Source organism: Syngnathoides biaculeatus, chromosome 8, assembly GCF_019802595.1.
Source record: "Syngnathoides biaculeatus isolate LvHL_M chromosome 8, ASM1980259v1, whole genome shotgun sequence".
Lineage (NCBI taxonomy): Eukaryota > Metazoa > Chordata > Actinopteri > Syngnathiformes > Syngnathidae > Syngnathoides > Syngnathoides biaculeatus.
The window spans coordinates 26,054,280-26,072,627 of NC_084647.1; the positions used below are offsets into that span (position 1 = coordinate 26,054,280).

Consider the following 18,348-nt stretch of genomic DNA (forward strand, 5'->3'; position numbering starts at 1 on the left):
AGTTTAAGGGAGCATTCCTGCTAATGGTCGCGGTTAAAAACGGTCTTGGGTAAAATATAGCGGTGCCGAGGGGGAGCAAAGGAGCTTTCCAAGTAGATTACATATATAAAAGTTGTGTCGGCTTGGGGCTTGTCTGTGCTGTCATGAATAGGCCTTTGTGACATGTCAATGTGCTCTTCGTGGATTATTGTCAAGGATTTTGATGTGGAGACTCGGGGTTGAACAAGTAAAACTTTTTTGTGGTTGACTATAATATGAAGAAAATCAAGTTGAAATTCATTAATCAATGACGTCAGTGGTATTTTTCAGCAGAGTACAGAAGTCTCCAACTTGTTTTTGCGCCACAGACCCGATTAATATAAAGACCTATGTACTGTCATGGAAAAAAATTAAAACAAATTATTAAAAATACATCTCACTGTTATGCTGAATGTAATTGTTGTAATGAGTAGAACTGCGCATGTTTCTCTTGAACAAACTGACTGGTGTCATATTGTATTACTACCTAGCAAAGTGCAGGTGTAGGCAACGCGCGGCTGTTTAGCGCCGCACTAGTGGCTGCCTGGATCATTTTCAAAAATTTATGAAAATGGCAAAAGATGGGGGTTAAAAAAAATTGCTTTTTAATATGGTTTCTGTCAGAGGAGAAGCATTTCTTGAAAGTTTTTCAATGCTGTAAAAGTGTGTGGAATAAATATAAAATTTCAACATTTTTGAAGATTTGCGTCGTAACCTGCAACGCATGGTTGTTTGAGCTCGGCGTAGCAGTTGGGTGTCACAAACCGGCGGGCGTGACGGGCTATGGATTCCATTTTCGCATGGGGAAAAACAGAAAGAAAGCTGAAGAGAACAGAGGATTCAACCATTTTTGGACTGGAATCATTTGCTTTCATGACCAACACGGAAGGTTTGCCTTCACATGTGCTTTGTAATGAGAAGTTGTTCAATAACAAAAAGTAAAAGACATTTCCAGGGAAGGCAAACCACATTTGCATCCGAGTACCCAGTTGCGGCTCCTTACGTGTCCTTATGTGTCAGGGTTTTTTTTTTGTTGTTTTTTTTTGGTCCAATATAACTCTTTCAACATTTTGAGTTCCCAACCCGTGGCAGAGTGTATTGTCAGACAAGACATAGGAGCTAGACTAAAATTATATATATATATATTTAGAAAATGTTTTGTTTCACGTGCTCTTATTGTATTTGAAGATAGGTTTGTATATGTATTAATTGACTCTGCTACCAGTATTATTTTGGGAAAAATATTTCCACATGCTTGTAGCGTGTAGTATGGTCAAACACTGCACAACGACATGTGCTACTACACAGTGTCGGGATGTTGATCTGTTATATCATATGAATAGTTGTTAACGCAAAGTTGTCCACGCATGATTGAGCCTAACATAATAGCATAATTCCTTGCAATCAGTCCCACGGTCCTGCTGGTATGACTATTTTAAGACGAGCGGTGATGGTAAGAGCCGAAGCGAGTGAAGCTAACTGCTATTCTCATCCAACACCATCTTATTTTTGTACTCTCTGACCTCCACAGATCTATGAAAACTGCTGCTACATTTCACTTCTCCACGCAGTGTTATCAGATTCGAAAGTCGTCTATAAATGGGCCGATTGGGAGATGAGATGCCAAAAACCTTATTAGCAATTAGTTCACTTCAATCTTGATGTGAAACAGTAAAGTTGATTCCTTGACTAGTCGCCTAATCGGTTCAACTCCATTTGCCAATCACTGAGGTTGTATTTTCTCTTCTCCAGACAAAAGCAGAGCAAGCAAAGGTTCGAATGCAGATGGTCCTGCAGGCTGCAGGTAAGGCTTTGGTTTTCACTCCACTAAGAACCTAAATGTTTTGAAGAAAGAACAATCACACACTTGCCCAAGGATGACGTAGTGCAGTTTGGAGAAGGGTCAAACCACCTTGATATCAGTTGTTACTTTGCCATGTTACAAGCAGCAACATAGACTTCATAGGGTGGTTAGGCTCAGCATCTGAGATTCTGGTATTTAACGTGGCATGGGCATTTATGAGTTTAGATGTTTAACTGTTTGGTTGTGTGACTTTTCTTCATGTATTATGGTTTCTACCACCATTCTGAAATATGTTAGGCTAATTGAAGACTGTAGGTGTAAATGTTAAGTGTATGTGGTTGGTTTATATGCGTGCTGTTTTTGACTAGCAATCCAGGTTGTACTTGACATCTCTCGCTTGTAGTCCATTGCTAATTCTACTCAGCTGTGACCTTAAACTTGATAAGTACATGATTCATAGATATACACACAGCCTTCATATCCTTCACCCCTTGGTACGGTAAATTTAGTCCAATGTAAACCAATAATACAACTCTGCTGCGCACCAAACCAACTGATTTCAAACTCCTTTTGGTTGTGGAGCAAAAGCAATCAGACTTGAATCTACTTCACAACAAATTAAACAGTAATTAATTAATTGAATTCTATCGATGGACGCAACCAGATGAGGTTTTGTCACTTTATTCTCGAAAACTGTTTGCCACTTAAAAAAAGATGAAGCATAAATTTAGCTACAAGATGTTGAACGACTACTCAAATCTGGATTTGATGCTCTTTCTTTAAACTCTAATTTGAAATGTGAGCACAAGTATTGCACAGTTCAACGTCAGGAGCATTCAGTGCTCGAAGATAGCTGAGATAGGCTCCAGCACTTCCATGACCCCTGTGAGGATAAGCAACTCAGAAAATGGATGGATGAAACAGTAAATAACACCATGGGTATATACTCAGTATACCAGTGTAAGATGTAACCAATGTGAAACCAGAAAGCTATCTATTGGTGAAAAACAAGTCAAGCTAATGGTCCTGAGCTGTTGCATAATTGGTTGCCCATAGCCCAAACAACTATGTGCAGTAATCTGGAAAAAAAAATAACCCATTGATGTATAATAATAACAATAACAATAATTCAATTAATAATTGTTACATAACTAACAGGTGGTAAAAAGATGAAACACCTATAGGTCATGTTTTTTAACCTTGGGGTAAAGTTCCATTCTTTTCTTCATACTTGATCCCCAACTTGGGTATTAACAGGACGGTGGTCTTTTGTCTGAACTCTTATCTCATGTTTATGGTCACCCTCACCAATACAGTGGGCATGCCACTGTGATTGAAGGAATTGCCTTCCTTTTGTTTGAATGACTGACCCTTGGTCCCAATCAATGCCTGTACACAATTCTTGCTACAGTTTGAGTATTCTTGGGCCCATATTTACAGAAGCTTAATTTCAAACACACCCTCCTGAACATAATTAACAGATGTCACCACACACGCGGTGTTTATATTCCAATGTGTATGCCAAGGCGAGAGTTGCGCGCTACATGCGACAGGCAGAGATTGACTGCAAAGAAAGATCTCTTGATGTTTACAGCCCATGTACCCACACACAACATAGTACTGCTTTAATTTCACTGCAGAAAAAATATGAAAGAGGTAGGCGTCCATACATCATCTATGAATCACACATATATTCACACACAAACTGAACACAAGTTCCAAGGCGTAAATGGATGTTGCTGAGCAACAGCTGCCTCTACTCACAACTTTTTTGCGGCTTTTGACCATCTGATAAATACAGCATCATATTTTCACTTAACTTGACAGAACTTTGTTTGTTTTCAATGCCTAATGCGAGAGTAATGAAAGTAGAAAGCCATAGTATAGACCATACAGTAGAGAACAACTGGATTGAGTTTATAGCAGGGGACTTAGGCATGGATAAAGTCTAGACACGTCCTGGTGACAGCTGTGCTACATGAATGCAGGGTGTACAGGGATCCTCCAAAAGTGTTAGATTTCAGGGTCTGACATTAACGGTTGTCTGATCGCTCTGGGCCATATTTGGCTAGTGTGGCACAGCCTGACAGTGCCACACACTGTACCATATCTGGCCCATACGGAGCCAGTGGAAATTTCACAAATGCTATAAGTAGAGATGAAGGCAACAGATTCTTGCTTTTTTTTTAATTGGAAAAGAACTAACTACACAGAATTACTGTCTTCCTGATTGCTGAAATACTATTGTATAAAGAATTTGATCATAGAAACTTATCGTATTCCATGATCACTATATTGGGCCAGTACCAGTTCCAACAGGGTGACCACAACTTGGGCTCACCACTCAAAAAGGCTAAATTTAGACCCAACATTTGACTTTTCCCTAAATAAGGCCATAATTATCCTTGTCACCTAAACCTTGAATTTGTTCGGAGGTTTTAAAATTTCGATTTGAATTTGTAATTCATGTTTAACATTTTGCCAGAACAGAGATGACAATATGTGGAACCATTGACACAATAGGTCAGGGTACTAGTTCCTGGTATGCAATTTATAGGCTAGTAAGGTGCCATATGTTCACATATTGTTAATGTCAAGCCCTTTAAAATGTCTCATGAACTCATATTAAATTTTACTTCCTTAGTCGTCATATGAAGGCTGTCTTTGGATCACTTCTTCGTTGTAATCCGTACAATTTCTTCTCTGGCAAATTCCATTCCCATTGTTTGGACTTTTGAATCTCTATAAGCCGGTCAATGGAATGCAGCGTGGTTGGGTCCACCCTTTAAGCACCATATCATTTCTAGTTAGTACCATAAATGAGAGAGTAGCTATGAGGACCAAATTCAGATATTCTCTTCTTGGTTCCAAAAATAAAAACAAAACTTTTACTGAAGGCTGGAAAGAAAGAACAGCAACATAAAAGGTGCTGCACCAATTTCTGTTAAGTTCTGTCTGTCTAACATATAACAAAAATTTCCCATGCTTTACATGTATGCTGTGCAGAAGGATGGCTCGATGGAAGCCTTTTCCATCCAAGCTGGCTACATTTTGCCAAATCAGACACGAAGTCTAAATGTGGGAGCATTTTCATTATTTAGTAATGGAATAAAATAATTTTCCTTGAATATTTAAAAAAAAAATGTGCCAGTGGGATTTAAGTATTATTGTTGTTACCTTGTTGTCACCTTGGGGTAGTTGAACAAATACTAAGCTTTGAAACCAATGAATAATCGTTTTTATTCATCATGGTTTTGGTATTAAAGTAATTATCATTTTTCCCATCATCGTGCAATTTCTAGACAGAGTGATGTGTTAGTCTGCAGTGGAAATATGATCCCTGTGAAGGTTCAAGCCAGAAATTTTCCTTTGACTTTATTTTGTAATCGAATTATTGGAGTTATTTTTGTCACCTTTCAGCCCTAGTTGAACCATAACTCAAAAAATTGTATTCACTACAAAAATAGTACCACCAAAGTTTGGTGTTTAGTGTGTTCCAAGCTGAAAGACTTCTTTCTGAGACAGCAATGCTAGTCAAACCAACCAGATTCTCAAAAAGAGGTTTTTATAATAGTCGTGGTTTGGAAGGATCAGATCTGCAGTAAAAACCCAGCTAGTCAATTGAAGGTTAAGTCTTCTCCTAAGTTTCCCCGTCTTTGTTCCAGTTTTGAGCAGACGTGGACACAGGGAGGAATGGAGGGTAAGCAGGAGGCAGCAGATGTTGGGCGGTTGTGTGAATGTTAATGTCCTGACGTAGCCGTGGAGCTTAAGCCGCCTCCTCCTTCCGTCCATTCCTCTGTGAGTGCCCGCCAGGCTTTCTCTCCCGGGGTCTCCTGACATCCTTGAAGCCTCCGGCTCCACTCTCTGCCTCTCACCCCCCTCCTGCCTTTTGTCCGTCTATGGACTCTCTCTAGTCAGTAGAGAGCAGATCATCCCGTGGCTAAAGCGGATAAGGCCTTTGTGTTTGGGGCTCTGTGGACCTGTAATGAGCCCCCTCGGCTGGCCCGCTGGCCTGCTTAGTGCTCACTGGGGGCTTTAAGTGTATGTGTGCGTGTGCGTGCATGTGTGTGTGAATGTATGTGTCCGTGTGTGTTATAGGGTGACAGTGTATGTGGATGGTGAAGAGGAGGGCATCACTGGCTCTCAATGAAAGAGCTGAATGGATATGTTTATGGGTCACTTCCTGCTTGGCCTCCATAGCAAATACACATTCATGCACGCGCACACACATTTAAGTGAGTACTTAGAAATAGGGATGCCCAATCACATTTTTGTGCACCTGATTCTTTGCTACCGAGTTCTGTCTGTCTGTCTGTCTATCTGTCTCTCTCTCTCTCTCTCTCTCTCTCTCTCTCTCTCTCTCTCTCTCTATCTCTCTCTCTCTCTCTATCTATCTATCTATCTAAACTCAATTTTAATATTTAAAAGAACACCAAAAAATAAATTAGGAATAAGTAAAATAACATTAAAAGCAGTCTGTCTCTTTTTGGTCATTCATTGTCATTATCTTTGCTTATTAACTTTGTTGGATGTTCTGAATAACTTCATGTATTGTATACCTCAAACAAAATCATGTTTCTCATCCAATGCTAATATGTTCACCCTGCAAGGTACATTGATACACTACTTGTGTGCATACACGGTCCACGTTATTGTACTCTTTTCTTCTCAGCCTCTTGCTCTGTTCTCGCCTCTTTTGAGGGTGCTGTCTGTATCCACTCGAATGAGCACAAACGCTGTATGAGGGAAGCAGCAGCAGAGGGCCACTCTGTATCCACACGTCAATGGGGAGTGTTTGCAGAACACCCACCATGGGCCTGAGGGCCAGGGGGTCATCAAAACCTCCGTGCTCTCCCCATTTGAACCTTTGACAGCAGCAAAAACAAACAGTCCTTAAGCTCTCATCAGAGGCTTGAACTTGGCAGGGGGTCAGTCATCTGAATTAACTTCCTTGCTGGTTTGTCTACACTTGACACCTGTCTGAAGTCATTAAAGAGACAGCCCAATTTGACTCCTTGTTTTTATATGCCCTTAATAACACTAAGCCTCATGTCTCTGAATTGGCTGCCAAATGTTATTATGGTGTGTTTAAGTGGACAGTTGGCTTCAATTGTTCTCTATTAACGTCATGGCATAGTGGTAGCATGTTTAAACAACAGTTCAATTAGCTGCAATTGTACACCCATAAGCAAGTTTATTATGTACACTTCCGTGTGCTGAAGTGTTATGCCACATGGCACAATACAAGGAACTCCTCTCCTTATGATAAAGTCCAGTTCAGTACCACAGCGTATCTCAAATTAAATAGGAACATTGTTGAATGAGTACTTTTAACAGGATCAATAAGAATGTGACCTTTTGAAGTGGGACCTTGACTTTATGAATGACCTGGTGTGATGGTCTGAGCGCTCCCCGTGCTGAAAAGTCTCCTTGTGATTAATGCCCATGCATTATTAACAGGGGAACTCTGGGTACGTAGCAGACACTTACTGGGAAATCTCCCAGTCTCATAGTTCCCCTTCTTCTACATAGAGGGAGCTAACATATGTTATAATCTAACCCTAACCGAACCTTAAAACAAAAGTTGATAAAGATGTATACATATATGTATGTTCGGTGTATTCGTCTTTCTGAGTCGTCCATAGCGAACATGAGCACTCAGCGAAAAGTTGTCAAATGGCACATGTTGAAGCATGGATGGGGATGTTTCAGAATGGCCGAAAGTTTAGAAAATATACCCGCATGCGCATTACTCACAAAAAGACTTTGCAGCACCGGGAGCGCTCAGACCGTCACACCGGCTTAGTAGTTTTCAAGATGTAAACATGTGAAATATCTTTTTTTAAATCAGCATTTGGATCAACAATAACAGTATATTGTCAAAAATGTTTCGTTACTGGTGCACTTTTTTTTCTAAATGCAGACTATTGTAATTTCTACACACACACACACGTGTGTGTGTGTGTGTGTGTATATATATATATATATATATATATATATATATATATAATCAGGATTCTTCTCAGAAAAAAATGCCAACAAAAAATTTTGTTGGCATTTTTTTCTGAGAAGAATCCTGATATGAACTGTGTGAGTGACACCCACATAGATGCAAAGGGGGATCAGCACCCTAGCCTTTTAGCGTCATCATGCAATAGGTCTAATTCATTCACAGCAAATACTTCTTTGTCCCAGCAGGAGTTCCTGAACACATACACACACATGCACACACACACACACGTCTTTCCCAATCCCTCCACTTCTGTGCTTTACTCTTCGTTCGGCACTCCTTGCCTCTCGCCTGCTCAGTCCAACCCCTTAGGCCCTGACAGATGTGTGGTGAACAGACCACATACATGGAGGGGTGTCACCTTACTCCCTCTGGAACTAAAGGGCTAATGCGCCACATTTAGGAGGCTGTTGCTTTTTGTTCTGCCAGGGTAAGATGTAATAGGGATGCTGAAACCACCTCCTTTTTAAAAATCCCTTTTTAAAATTGTATTTCTTCTCTTCTTTGTACCCCCTTGTTTTCCATTCTCCATGCATCTGTCCATCTTATTTGTCACCTCGCTCATATATAGCAAAGCTATCTCTGGAATGCTGCAGAGAATTTGTTTGGATAATAACAGTCATCAGAGATTGTGCGCATCTTATTTATCTGGTGCTCCATTCAGGGCACCACTTGTTTGTGTCACTCATGACTAATGTAACCATTACCCAGTGTAGACCTTCATCTCAAAATGGATTTCTTGTGTGAAAACCTCCCACAACACAATTACAGAGTACAGTAATCTGTCTGTTCTGTGGTGGTTTGACCAATTGCAAACTGATTGCTAGTTTGCAGTAATGCCCATGTTGTAATTAAGACTTGTCTTTTTCAGTCTGTTACTATGTTACTATTATTTTTTTGTCAGTGATTCTAAAAGCATGTGGTACAAGTACGAATAGGAAGACACTCCAAAAAATTGAGGACTAAAATGTGAAAAGAATGCATAATCTTACACTGGCATCAACTTTTTTTTGTCACTTTCATTACTTTTGCGAAGTACAGTTCAGCTACATTTAATATAAAAGTATAGTCGCCATTTAGTTAATCTTTGATTTTGCAAATTTTGAAAATGTGTGTTTTTCAATAGAAACGTTCTTTAACTTGTGTACTACATTTTAATTGATTCATTATTTAAGTACATTTTTTTACATTTTCCAATGTTCAAGCAAAGTCTTCACGTTCAAACTATGCATAATGTCAGAGCGGCCAATAAAATATCAAATATAGCTTTTTGGTCTCAAACTTACATTGTTTTTGATTAACATTTGTATTCTTTAGGTGGTATTGATTCGTAAAAAAAAAAAAAGGTGTAAAAAGTTTTACAATTATTGTTGTAATTGTGGGTTATTTTTTTTGCAGTATGAAGGCTAAATCAAGAAACTTAATGAATCATATCACAGCCACAGTTGAACATTCCTAATTTGGATCACTATCAAATTGTACATCTCCATACAGTACATAGGCCTGCATTTTGTCATTAAGATTCATGTATTATTCACTGAAAACTTAATGACATCACTATTTACAAGAATAATGAAGCATGAAAGATCTTAATCCCAACCAACAGAAATGCTAAAAGACAAAAAAGCCTTCATTAGGTTTCTTAGAAGTAAGAATGTTTTGTGTGTGTGTGTGTGTGTGTGTGTGTGTGTGTGTGTGTGTGTGTGTGTGTGTGTGTGTGTGTGTGTGTGTGTGTGTGTGTGTGTGTGTGTGTATATATAAGGAATATGCATTCCAGTCTGAGAGCATGTCTATCAATGACATGGTGGACTAGCTGGCCTAAGGACCTGCCTGAATCAAAGGTTTATGTCCTATAGATTTTTTTTTTCTTTTTTTGGGGGGGGGGGTTGTTTTATGGCTATAATAAACTAGTATCCCTTTGCAACAGGGTGGTGACACCCTTCACCTTTCAGGCCTTTTTCCTCAGGACATAGCATGTATTAATTGCTGATTCATAAAAGAATAGCGTATACTCAACCAGCTACAAAAGCCAATGGGAACAAAACAAGAGGTGCATCACAAAGTCTGCCTTTACAAAAATAATAATGCTCACTTTTGGTTTACACCGGCAGATGAAATGAATTTCCATTCAAATTTTAGCTTTGAAATTATAAATTCATATGCCAGAAACTAACTATTAGTATACAACCTTTACCAAATTTACAAGCCATGCACCCGCACCTTGCTTGTCACCCATCTATCGATACAAATTAAACTGTGAAGTGAAGACATCACTGTATAAGGATTCATTCATTCATTCATTCATCTCTTGTAGCTTTATTGTTCCTAAACATATGATGAATTGTGAAATGTTTGGAAAATGTTGCATGCGGTTTTAATTTTCTTTTTTTTTACATTTTGTCATTTTTATTGTTTTTATGCCCATTTAAATGTTTTATTTCTTTGTTTTCAAATGCCTTAAATCATGTAAAGCACATTGAGTTACCTTGTGTATGAAATGCGCTATACAAATAAATTTGCTTTGCTTTGCAAAATTTGGAAATCCTGGACTGCAATTGAATTGCTTCTCCCTTTGGCCATATTATAAGATATTTATATTTCTTTTGTTTTGCTCTTGAGGTACAGTAATCCTTCGGTTGTCACGGAGCTTAGGTTCCGGACCACCCCCATAATAGGTGAAATTCATCAACTAGTGACCACTTAATTTTTTTGATTATCCATATTTTAAAGCTCTATCAACTTCCGCAGACTTAATATCCAACCACACTTTTAAATCTGTACAATACTTTTACAAACACTTTCTATACACATACTATTAAACATTTTTTTAAGATCTTAAAAGATCCTCAGTGCACAAAATCCAGATTTGTCATGAGTGGGACTGGAGCACTGCCAGCAGGGGCGTGGCTTGTCTCCACTGTGGGCGGGGCCGCATCTGGCGCTCATCACAGCTGTTGTGCATTCGGCATGTTAATTAACCATGTATTTATGTTGGAGTTTACGTCACAGGCATTTGCCAGTTCATTAAGTTTGCACTGTGCTACTGTGTGCGGACAGTACTTCTGCAATAAAACCCACTGGACAATATGCCTTTGTCTCAGAGTCCTGCATTTGGTTCCCCCCCGCATCAATGGTGCGTGACGAAAATAGGTGAACCTCAATATCGTGATCACTTTTTTTCACAAGTCTCTGGTTCACAAAAAACCTAGAAAATGTTATAATTGGAGCCTTTAAATTGACAATAATGTGTTCTATACATGTATGTTTTCCTCCGAGAATAATCATATGGAATGTACTTCCTGTGCAACAAACTCATCAAATTAGTTTACAACTCTCCTTGGCGAGCGCTATAGGCCCTCGTCGTACTAGAGAGAGAATGTCAGCCACCGATTGTAGATTCTCTGATTGTGTCGCTGTGCTTCGTGTCTGTAAGCGTATCTTTGTTTTTCTTCTGCGGGCAGATTTCAAACAGCATCTGGTGAGCTCTTGAAACACACCACTCTGAGTGTGTTCCAATGCAAATTGAATTATTTCTGCACCCCCCCTTGTTGTCAGTGTTTGGAGACACGCAGTGGCATCTCTACCTCCTCCTCATCCTCACCCCTTCCTTGCCTGTCTCTCAGCATGTAGACATTTCCATTACAGAAAAAGAATTTTTTTTTTCAAATTTCTACTTTCCATAATTTTGCAACATATGGTATAAATGATCTTGATGCAAATGCAGACGCTAATTATTTGCAGACGAGCCTAAAGCGCGGCCCAGAACTGAAGTGGAATGAAAGCATATTTGCAACCGCCTTAAATTTTGCTAAGCGTTTAATGTTAAGTAAACTTCGCTAAGTAATTTAATTAGCATGGACCGTTGGCAGGCACTCAGGGAGAGAGAAGTGGGGTGCACACTATGAGAGATGAGATGGAATTGAGTTTGTAATGTTAACAACAGATGGCAAGGCAAATTTATTTATTCAGCACTATATCATGGGCAGGGCTAGCCAGAGGGTGTGGTATGGATGCTAAAGATTCCATTTAAACTACATCTTGGCACAAACTAGTACACATGTACATCTTTCCACCAGCTGTCTTTTTACATTGCAGCATATGTTCATTATATGTGTCAGCATGTATGGATTTTAAACTACATCAGGATCTGTAGATGACTGATGCCATAATGCAGTAATTTCTAAACTGTGGTACTTGTGCCACATTTTGTCAAGGTCCCTCTGGTGGTCTGCAAAAGAATACCTGCATAAATACAGGTCTGTATACTACTTTTTAGTACATTAGGTGAACATTAATCACTGTTTTAAGACTTATTCTTGGTACATTTTTTAAAACTCAACTTTAAATTGGAATACAGTTTCTTTGAATCAGTTTTATCTTTTTATTTTCACAAATTTCAGCTTGTTAATGTTCAAACTGAATAAAGTTACACACATTTAAAGTTTGACTTGCACCAAAAAAATCCATCATTATTAATATATTATTAACATAATAATATTTTTTCCTCAAAATGTTATGGTCCCAAAATCTAATTGTGCTACTGCCAGTCAGCCCGTTAGTCTTCAACGGTATAAAACATAAAACTAATAACACTCACATAGCTTGTTATTGGATGGGTCAATTGAAAAGCCAGTAGATCAACTTTCTTTGGCGTTGGATCACAAAAACAGTCTTCTTCTTTCTTCGTCTTGTCCTTTCGGGTTGTTTTCACTTTGCCCTGGTTTTCCTCTTCCATACACCTTCTTCTTTTCCTTTCGGCTTGTCCCATTAGGGGACGCCACAGCATGTCATATTTTTAATTTAATCCCATCTCATGCATCTTCCTCTCTAACACCCACGTTCGTCATATCCTCCCTCACAACATCCATCAACCATTTCTTTGGTCCATCCTCAGCACCCTTCTACCAATATACTCACTCTCTCGCCTCTGAACATGTCCAAAGCATCTAAGTCTGCTCTCTCTAACTTTTTCTCCAAAGCATCCAACATAGGCTGTCTCTCTAATGAGCTCATTTCTAATCCTGTCCAACCTGCTCACTCCTAGAGAGAACCTCAACATCTTCATTTCTGCCACTTTTAACTCTGCTTTCTGTTGTCTCTTCAGTACCACTGTCTCTAATCCGTACATCATGGCCGGCCTCACCACTGTTTTATAAACTTTGCCCTTCATCCTAGCAAAGACTCTTCTGTCACATAACACACCAGACACCTTCCACTAGATGTTCCAATCTGTTTGGACCCATTTCTTCACTTCCTTACCACACTCGCCATTGCTCTGGATTGTTGACCCCAAGTATTTGAAGTTGTTCACCCTCGCTATCTCTTCTCCTTGGAGCCTCACTTCCCCCTCCACTCCTCTCATTCACTCACACATATTTTGTTCGATTTTGTCTAATCTTAATTCTTCTTCTTTCCAGTGCATGCTTCCATCTTTCTAATTGTTCCTCCACCTGCTCCCTGCTTTCACTGCATATCACAGTATCTTATGCAAACATCATGGTCCAAAGGGATTCTAGTCTAACCTCATCTGTCAGCCTATCCATTGAAAAAGCAAACAGAATCAGCTCAGAGCTGATTCCTGATGCAGTCCCACCGCCACCTTAAATTTTTCTGTCACACCTACAGCACACCTCACCACTGTTCTGCTGCCCTCATACATGTCCTGTACGATTCTAACATATTTTTATGCCACACCAAACTTGCGGATGCAGTACCACAGTTCCTCTCTTGGTACTCTGTCATAGGCTTTCTCTAGATCCACAAAGACACAATGTAGCTCCTTCTGACCTTCTCTATACTTTTTCCGCTAGCATCCTCAAGGCAAATAATGCATCTGTGGTACTCCTTCAAGGCATGAAACCATAGTGTTGCTCGCACATTCTAAATCCTGTGCTGAGTCTAGCCTCCACGACTCTTTCCCTTAACTTCATTGTGTGGCTCATAAACTTCATCCCACAGCTCTCCACATCACCTTCGTTCTAAAAAATGGGAACGAGCAAACTTTTCCTCCATTCTTCGGGCATCTTCTTGCCCACTAGTAATTTGTTAAATAAATTGGTCAAAAACTCCGCAGCCACCTCCAAATTGCTTCCATACCTCCACAGGTATGTTGTTGTTGTAGCCAAGTATGACGGTCGTTATCCCGTATCAAGGTCCAGAAAGTGATCCACATCGACCGGGGTGCTCCACAGGTGTTACACCGTCAGCGTGATCGATTTTTGACACAGTTGAAGAGATGATGTGTATCGGGGGGGGGCAACGTCACACAATGGCCATTTATCGACTGTTAATGTCGAATCGATGCTGGTACTTGTTGAGCTTGGCAACTCCTGCTCCGTATTCTGCTGCTCCACAGGTATGTCATCAGGGCCAACTGCTTTTCCATTTTTCATCCTCTTTAGTGCCTGTCTAACTTCCCCGTTGCTAATCATTGCCACTTCCTGGTCCACCACAATTGGCTCTTCTACTCTCCTTTCTCTCTCATTTTCTTCATTCATCAACTTCTCAAAGTATTCTTTCCATCTATTTAGCAAACTACTGGTACCAGTCAACACATTTCGATCACTATCCTTAATCACCTTAACTGGCTGCACATCCTTCCCATTTCTATCTCTCTGTCTCGCCATCCTGTCAAGATCCTTTTCTCCTCCTTTAGTGTCCAACCTACTGTACATGTCGTTATATGCCTGTTGTTTAGCCTTCGCCACCTCTACCTTTGACCTACCTCGCATCTCAATGTATTCCTTTCAGGTCTCCTCTGTCCTCTCCTTGTCCCACATATTCTTCACTAACATCTTTCCTTGTATGACTTCCTGGGGTTGCACCACCAAGTCTCATTTTCCCCTTTCCTACCAGAAGATACACTAAATACTCTCCTGCCTATCTCTCTAATCACCTTGACTGTAGTAGTCCAGTTTTCTGGGAGCTCCTCCTGTCCATCTAGAACCTGTCTCACCCCTTTCCAGAAGGCCACACAGCATTCATCCTTTCTCCGCTTCCACCACATGGTTCTCTGCTCTACCTTTGTCTTCTTAATCTTCCTACCCACCACCAGAGTGATCCTACACGCCATCATCCAATGCTGTCGAGCTTCACTCTCTCCTTCCTCTACCTTACAGTCAGTAACCTCCTTCAGATTACATCCTCTGCACAAAATATAATCCACTGGGGTGATTGTACCTCCGCTCTTGTAGGTCACCCTTTGTTCCTGCCTGTTTTGAAGAAAAGTGTTCACTACTGTGATTTCCATCCTTTTTGCAACATCTACCACCATCTGTCCATCAAAGTTCCTTTCCTGGATGGCATATTTACCATCACTTCTTCATTGCCCCTGTATCCTTCACCAACATGTTCATTACAATGTGCACCAATCTCAACTCTCTCTGTGTCTGGGGTGCTCAGAACTACTTTGTCTATCCATCTATAGATATATATCTATAGAGCTATCAATCTCATCTAACTGGGCGACGAATGGAGTACATCCTTAACTGGTCACCAGTCAGTCATAGGGCTCATATAAACAAACAACCATTCACATGCACACCAACTGGCGCTTAAAATTTTCAATGAACATATTTTGCGTGTGTTTGGGATAAAACTGGAGTAGCTGGAGAAAACCCACACAGGCACGGGGAGAGCAAGCAAACTCCACACAGGCAAGGCTGGTTTTGAATCTGTGTCCTCAGAACTGTGAAGCAGATATGCTATCCAGTCGTCTACCATGATTTCTTTTTTTTTTTTTTTCGGACAGGATATTTAAAGAGGATAAGCTGTTCAGAAAATGAATGGATGAATTTGCATTTTTGTTTTGTGCTCTATCAATGGTATTTTAAAAAATTTATTCTTCTTTCCTTGTTTTGAAACACTGCTGCACGAGACTTGTAGCCTTCTGCACTGCTGAGGTAACGGATCAGGACTCTTTCGGTACCGACGGTTACTCAAATCAAGTGACTGATTCGGGGGCAAAAAAATGTGATCACATGCACCCTTAAAAAAATATATATATATTTACATAGTCACTATGTTGTCTTGTTCTTTCCTCACATGGTGCAGCACTACTGACCCATGTAACACTCGGATCCAATTTATTCATTATAGTAGTTGTTTAATGGTTTACTTTACTCATCTTGTTTACAGCTAGTGCTTTGTTTTTTGTTCTTTTCCTATATTGTGTAGTTACCTTTCCACACCCTCTTTTCTGTCACTTCTTTTGTATTGAACAACTGTAATTCTGAAATATCCATCAGAATACAAAGAAACCACAGTGAAAGTGGTTAAAACAAAATAGTCACTAAATTCGAATTGGGAACCCACCGTCCCCACCACCAATCTGTGAGCCAGGAAGTGACCTGCTAATTTAGGGACTATCTATGATTTAATGAGATGCACTTCAACAGCCACATGTCTAAGAGAATGGCTCTTGGTCCTCATCAGTGTGAAGATGTGTATGTGTGTAGTGACATTGTACCTTGTTTACCGGGTGCTCGCTGGGAACAGCCTTAGCCCCTCTTGTGACCCTGAATCCAAATAATCATGGACTGAAAATAGATGTATGCATAAATGGATTGTGAGTGGTGATGTTAAAAATGGGCCAGGACAGGAAGTTCCAGCAGCAACCTTGGCTTTCATTACACACTTGGATGTGTTGTTGGCTATTTCACTAATTGAATTGATTGGTTGTATTATTTTTACACACATCTTTGGTACCACTAAGTCATGATTTCATTGTGGACAGAATGATTGAAAAACACTTGTTTTTGTTTTACTAATCGATATGAGTTTGCAATCCTCATTCAGCCCTAACAATTGTAAGCTTCCCATGTAACCCCTTTTAAATGCGATGGTGACTGATGTACATGGTGATGAATGTGCCAAACAGTGAAGTGAATTTTCACAGTGGATATTGCGTTCATCTAGGATGACACGCTGTGGCGACCCCTAACGGGACAAGCCAAATGGAAAAGAAGATATAGTAAGTCTACATAGCATGTATAAATACTGGTTTTGCATGATGAAAAAAATGAAGACCAAGTGAGATCATTTCACACCCCCACCCCCATTAATGTAACCTAATCCCTCTACAACTGAACTAAATTGTGAAATGTAAAAAAAAAAAATGAGGTACTGTGGTTGCCTAAGGGTCTACACTCTCTTAGAACTGGCAATATGGCTGTATTCAAAATTACACTTCAAAATCATATGAAATGAAAGTCAGCACCCCTCCGCCACGCATTAAAGTGCCACTGATAAACCCCAAACAAAGTTCTAGTAAACCTTTCTTGTATGTAAAACTTTTTACAAAGATGGCTCACATGCGTGTCAAAGAATCGATTTTCCTGAATCAAGTAAATGTAGTTAGTGTGTTCATCCCCTCCAAATCAGCTTTACCAGTGCATATATGCATTTGCTTGTATGTAAAAGAAGTTTGTATTGAGTCAAAGTTTTTAATCTCATCAGTGTGTCTCACTTTCGCACAGTCTGTTTCAGTTCACACCAATCAACACGCACAAACAGGAAAACGAGGGCTCAGATGCAATTGAAGTAATAAAAACCCCTTTGTTTTAGTTTGTATTGGCCCATTCATCATCACTTTATTTAATCGTGGGGTTGTAATTGTGCCATCCCCGACCATGCCTAATGGCTGTGTTTGTCAGTGTTTGCTTTGTTGATGGAAATGAATTAAATTAGGATAAACAACCGCAAAGTCGAGTGTAATCAAGCTCTGATTAATGCGTCAGCCATTTCAGCGCCTTTCCTCATTCCACAACACCTGATATTACTATCATAAACAAATTATGTTTGTCCAAATGGAGAAATTAAATGACGCATTTGATGAGTTCATGATTGACCCGCTCTGTTTTTGTGGCTGTCGGGGCCGAAAGGTCTGTGACTAATGCGCTGTCACTTCCTGCAGGAGGATTTATCACCAGCGCTGATTAATGGCATCCATACAGCATTTTAATAATTTTATGATTGTGGCTTCTACATGCCACAGAGCGAACAAGATCAAGGGAGGAAGATGGAGGAATGGGTGCTATGCATTTAGAGGGTCCAAAGCTCAGAAAGAGTTCCTCTAGGATGAAATGTTTTTTGTTGCAAGATGAGCAGAACGAGGCATGATTACATACCGTGTGATTATCCCCATGAATCTTAATCGAGAAGTATTTTATTTATGGATCTCTAATGAATTCAAGCCTTTCTCGTTATTTCATTGACTTTCTACACCGCAAAGCATCAAATTGGCAACAAATGTGTGAAACGTCATACATTCCCTAGGAGGTGGGACCTACATGTTGGTCAGGGTACGGTTGTGATTAAATGACGATGTAGGTCATTAGTTTCTGACTGTGTGATGAAGAAAAAAAGGTAAATCTACAATTGGACTCAAAATTCTTCAACACTTAAATGTCAGGTGGAAGCCTCACATGTGTTTATATGGTCAATTTATTCTTTTACACCAATCGATCGTATTGGTTTCTCTTCACATTGTCTGTTATTTTTATTTATTATTAACTAG

General features: G+C 39.8%; 1 protein-coding gene across 3 annotated transcripts in view; it reads left to right on the forward strand.

Moving 5' to 3' along the window:
- Positions 1 to 18,348, forward strand: part of rsrc1 (arginine/serine-rich coiled-coil 1) — a 194,228-nt gene that overhangs the window by 94,747 nt on the left and 81,133 nt on the right. For all 3 annotated transcript variants that reach the window (XM_061827197.1, XM_061827198.1, XM_061827199.1), the window contains one exon: positions 1,771 to 1,822. In XM_061827197.1, coding sequence (XP_061683181.1) covers positions 1,771 to 1,822 — 52 coding nt within the window. The remainder of the gene's footprint in view (positions 1 to 1,770; positions 1,823 to 18,348) is intronic.